At 39.5% G+C, this 5,151-nt stretch overlaps 1 protein-coding gene across 1 annotated transcript; it reads left to right on the forward strand.

Moving 5' to 3' along the window:
- Window positions 1–799: 799 nt before the first annotated feature.
- On the forward strand, window positions 800–4,774 carry LOC119775259 (homeobox protein otx5-like). Its single transcript, XM_038273174.1, has 3 exons — window positions 800–1,404; window positions 2,609–2,760; window positions 2,869–4,774. The coding sequence occupies exons 1-3, from the start codon at window positions 1,305–1,307 to the stop codon at window positions 3,505–3,507; spliced, it is 891 nt and encodes a 296-aa protein (XP_038129102.1). The 5' UTR covers window positions 800–1,304; the 3' UTR covers window positions 3,508–4,774.
- Window positions 4,775–5,151: the final 377 nt, after the last annotated feature.

Genomic DNA, 5,151 nt, shown 5'->3' on the forward strand with positions numbered 1-5,151 from the left:
CTGCTTAAGATATCTAAATAAATCTTATTATTAATAGTGCAAAAACTTACAGTGGCAGTCTAAGCCTGTGGCATCCTAAACAGAGTTTTTTTTGTGTGATCTCCTGCACAATCATTAACAATCAAATCTCCTTTATATCATCTATGTTCATATATTCATTATAAACCCAAATTTACTTATGCCATTGACTGGCAAACAATAGGAAACAATGATAATATTATTATTATTATTAATTCGTCGGGTGAATGTATGAATGAAGGGACCAAAATGAGCATGTAGGGGATCAGAAGGGGATTTAAGCGCAGAACAACGGGGTCTTTGTGCTGCTTTTAATCCGGCCTGTACCCACTTCTCTAACTCTCTGTTCTAACGCTGCAAAGTTCGCCCAATTATTAGGAGGCTAATTTAAAAATAACCGTTAACAAAGTAACCCGTGGTTTCCTTCAAGCCCCCTTTTTTCCAAATTATTTTTATTTTTCTTTATTTTCCATTCGTTTTCAGTAGTTCAACATAAGAACACATAAATGTCCGGTTGTTGCTTTCTTTTCATTTTAAAGTTAAAAAAAAAGAACTTAAATCGTGGCAGCTTACAAGAGAAATGATGTATAATAATTTATTTAATAAATAGTGATAAAAAAAAAATTACAATAGGGAATAAAGAAACATTTGGAAATAGCTACGTGGTGGAGTGCGTTTGCGTAAGAGAGAGAGAGAAAGAATTGGAGATAGAAAAGAGGGAGGAGGGGAGGAAAGGGGGAGGGCTCTGCGCGTCTACTTGGTTAAGAAGTTTCTTCTAATTAGCCAGTCTCTTCTCGCTCTCCTCACTTGTCCACCCTGCAGCGCATCTTCCTCCTCCTGTTCAGGTACCAGGAACCGTGTCGGGGCCCCCGATCAGCACCTCGGAGAGCGCTCCTTTCCTGGTGCGCACCGCGATTTCGGAGATAGATTTATCCTCGGATCTGTTTTAGTCAACCAGTCTTTGGTTGATTTGAACAGGATTTTTTTCCTGTTATTTTTTCTTTTTAATCGATATACCGTCCGCTGCGCTTTTACGCGTCAGGTTGAGAGGCAGGTGCACTTTTATATCCGCATTGCTGCACAAAGTTAGAGACGCAAACAAAGACAGGGATAGAAAATAGTTAAAAAACAAAATAAAAAAATCAGAGGAAGAAAACAGGAGAGAGAGAGGGAGAGAAAGAGAGAGATACACCCCCTGGAGAATAGTTCAGTGAGCCGGCCCCCGGCCTGAGAGAAGGAGAGAGAGAGTGAGGAAGTGAGGGAGTGTTTTAAAGCCGGCAGGAGGCATGATGTCCTACATTAAGCAGCCCCATTACGCCGTGAACGGGTTAACGCTGTCCGGCCCTGGCATGGATCTGCTCCACACCGCAGCCGTGGGATATCCCAGTAAGTCAAAACTTTTTTGTCAACAAATTTATTTCTTTTTAAATGTTTCATCTTGGATGTCTTAACTAATGAACTCATGCAGGCCTTGGAAAATGATTAATAGATAAGTATTATTGCTGGAAAAAAATCATGCATTTTGTATCTCCTTAAACATGTTTAATTATTTTAATTGTTTCATGTCCTACCCTAACATGAAACGATAAAGATGCTTAAGAAGAAAAAAAAAATGCACGAAGTAGGTCTATTTGAGATATTTTATAAAACACATGAATATGTGTCTGATTCCTTGGCATCATGACATGTGCTCACATGACCTATAAGTTCTACAGAGTCAGGAAAAAATAAACAATGAAACTGTGTGTGAATGGAAAGGCAACCTGTTCTCACAGCGAATTAAAACTAACTCCAATCTGCTGCTTTAATCATCCAACCTATTTCCTGAAAACACGCTCCCATTGTGTGTTTCAGTGATCCGCATTTCTTTGTTTTATATGCCATGGATTTGTTGTTGTTGTTTTTTTTTTTTTTATACTTTGCGGGCATCTGTCATTCCCGCACAAGGTTTGAAATAAAACATAAGCATATCTGGCTGCAACTGTAGAGGCTTCTTTACTAAAACAGGAGGAAAAGGGAATGTAGAACATGGATATTTAAAAAAATAAGTAAAAAAAAATACATAAAGAGTTTTCATTTAAGTTTTTACTTATATTGCATCTTATCTGAAATATAAAAGTTACAATATGACAAAATGAAATATTTACTGAACATGTTTTCCCCCCCAGAAAGAGTCAGGTAGAGAATAAAAAATTCGATAAAAATAATAAAGAAAGTCAAAATAAAAGTGTGGTCTATACATATCTTTTAAAAAACGAAACAGAAAAATCTTCTATTCTAATTCTTTAAAATTTGAAAACAAGAATTAAACACAGATCAGAAAAAAAAGAATGCAAAAACAAGCCTTTTAAAACAACCACATTATTTATATTTTTGATGGAGACACAAATAAAAAAAATACATATAAAATTATATAAAAATATAAATGTTAGATTTAATAATACAATAAAATATTACAAGTCTTTGTTAATAAAAAACTGAATGGTACAAATAAATAGCCTTTACAGATACAGGCCTTCTGAGCACATTTTCTTTTTTTAGTAAATAACCAATATTATTATCAATAATAATAATTATGATCTTTTTTAAGGTACGCCACGTAAGCAGCGTCGGGAACGCACCACATTTACGCGCGCGCAGCTGGACATCCTGGAGGCTCTGTTTGCCAAAACTCGATACCCAGACATCTTCATGAGGGAGGAGGTGGCTCTGAAGATCAACCTGCCTGAGTCTAGAGTTCAGGTAACAGCACTGAACAGCTCCTTTACAAGTTCTGTGTCTCCTTTTTAATCTCTTTTCGTTTTTAGATGGCGGAATATTAATATTTGATCACTTTAATTCGTTTTGCAGGTTTGGTTCAAAAACCGCCGTGCCAAATGCCGCCAGCAGCAGCAGCAGAGCACAGGCCAGTCCAAACCACGGCCTCCTAAGAAGAAGGCTTCCCCGAGCCGAGAGGCGCCCTCAGAGGCCAGTGCCAACCCTACCAATGGACCCTACAGCCCCCCTCCCCCGCCCCCAGGCACAGCCATCACCCCCAGCTCCAGCTCCGCCAGTGCCACCGTCTCCATCTGGAGCCCGGCCTCCATCTCCCCGCTGCCGGATCCCCTGTCAGCCTCCACCACGCCCTGCATGCAGCGCACCTCCACCTACCCGATGACCTACACTCAGGCCCCGGCCTACAGCCAGAGCTACGCGGGCTCCTCGTCCTACTTCACCGGGCTGGACTGCAGCTCCTACCTGTCCCCGATGCACCCGCAGCTGTCTGGCACCGGAGGGGCCCTTAGCCCCATCACGGCCTCCTCCATGGGAGGGCCCCTCAGCCAGTCCCCCGCCTCGCTCTCCTCGCAGGGCTACACGGCCGCCTCTCTGGGCTTCGGAGCCGTCGACTGTCTAGACTACAAAGACCAAGCGGCCTGGAAGCTCAATTTCAACGCTGCTGACTGTCTGGACTACAAAGACCAGAACTCCTGGAAGTTCCAGGTCTTGTAAATGAAAAAAAAAAAAACAAAAAAAAAAAAAAAAAACAAAAAAAAAAAACAAGAGGAGGGGGGTTAAAAAACAAATGGGGAGTCAAAAAAAAAAATAGTGTGAATAACCCCATATTATTGTTGATGTTTTAGAAGAAAGAGAGCTGGAGACACAGAGACATTAGTGACTTCAACTGAAAAAAAAAAAAAAAAAAAAAAAAAAAAAACAGCTAAAAATAAATAAAAAAATAATAATAAAAAAAACACGTGGAAGTTGAACGATCTGTGAATGCTTGAGTGTTTTGACTGTAGGGGTTCCTAAGTAACATAGAAGTTGGCCTTCAGGGCAAGGTCACTTGTAAGGAACACATCACTTGTGTACATATAATTAGTTAGACCAGATAGAACCGCTTTGATCTAATCTCTATCAGAATAAACATGTTAAAATAATGAATTCACTGGGTGTTCATAAAATCTGGCACAACAGAGCTGGAATCAGCACCTCTTTGTTGGCCTTTATTGGAAAAAAATACTAAAGCTGTTCTTTTTTCCTGCCTATTGTAAGCTTTACCTCTTCAAACTGATCATTTATCTGCCTGATTTAAAATCTAAGAACTGGGACTGGAATTGGTGAGTAAAGGAGCCGTGTTGACAAACAGGGTCCAATAGGACTCATAAAGTTGGGAGTATAGATATTTGGAATCAGTCCTTTGGAAAGAGTTTGTCCCTTCAGAGGCTGCGATGCAAACCTTCAGCATTTGAGCAGAACTGTCAGCAACAGTGGCTCCAACTTTTCTGGTTTAAATAGGATCACTACCAGGTAAGGTGGGCAACAATGGTCCCATTGTGGTGCCCCCTACCTAACCCAGCCCTCCATTTCAGCTGCCTGAGATAAGCAGTTCTTGAATCCGCTGCTCTGGTGGACTGTTTGATTGGAGAGAAGAACGCGCCAGAGAAAGGGAAGGGACAGCCTGTCCCTTTTGCACAGAGCGTCTGGTGCCTCGCTTCGCTTCAACTTGTAAAGATTTGACTCCACTTTTTTGTGTGTTCGGCGTTTTTTTTTGTTTTGTTTCATTATCTCTTTGTATTAGATGTTAACATTACTATGTTTCTTTAAAAAAATGTGAAATTGTTAAAGTAAAAAAAAAAAAGGTTGTAAATTGTTCTGAGTCAGTATTATCAGTATTAATACTATCACCATTGCTGATATGTCTTCAGCCGACATGGATGTTGCTAATAAAAATATTTTTATGTTGCTGTTTTGTAAATATTAAAACTTGAAAATGCAATCTTGTCTGGTATCACTCAACAGGCTCTGTCTCTTCATCCTCCTTAAAGTCTAGAAGAATGCCAACTTTTTACTGTTCATGTTTCACTCGTTTATACTTTTTTTTCTTTTCAAACTCAGGGGCTCGTTCAATAAAAGTAGTACTGATGGCACACAATGCTATTTATGCTTTTTAATCATTTATCAGTATGTTTATCTTTTGCATTGTAATCATCACTGCCTATTTTTCAGTCATGGGTTATTTCATTTGTCTCTTGTGTTTATGCGTTTTCACCATTACCATGCTAGATAGCGCTGATGTTGAGACATTAAATGACTTAATTCAAGCTCTGAGTTTCACTGTTGTTTCTAAATCACTAGATGAAGGAATTTAAAGGT

This window comes from Cyprinodon tularosa, unplaced genomic scaffold, assembly GCF_016077235.1.
Source record: "Cyprinodon tularosa strain WSP-4 unplaced genomic scaffold, ASM1607723v1 ctg86, whole genome shotgun sequence".
Lineage (NCBI taxonomy): Eukaryota > Metazoa > Chordata > Actinopteri > Cyprinodontiformes > Cyprinodontidae > Cyprinodon > Cyprinodon tularosa.

Bases quoted from the DNA above. Each gene is read 5' to 3' on its own strand.
- LOC119775259 (XM_038273174.1), top strand. From the start codon at position 1,305: ATGATGTCCTACATTAAGCAGCCCCATTACGCCGTGAACGGGTTAACG. The intron at 1,405-2,608 runs GTAAGTCAAAAC...ATCTTTTTTAAG, and splicing joins CGCAGCCGTGGGATATCCCA to GTACGCCACGTAAGCAGCGT. The intron at 2,761-2,868 runs GTAACAGCACTG...TTCGTTTTGCAG, and splicing joins TGCCTGAGTCTAGAGTTCAG to GTTTGGTTCAAAAACCGCCG.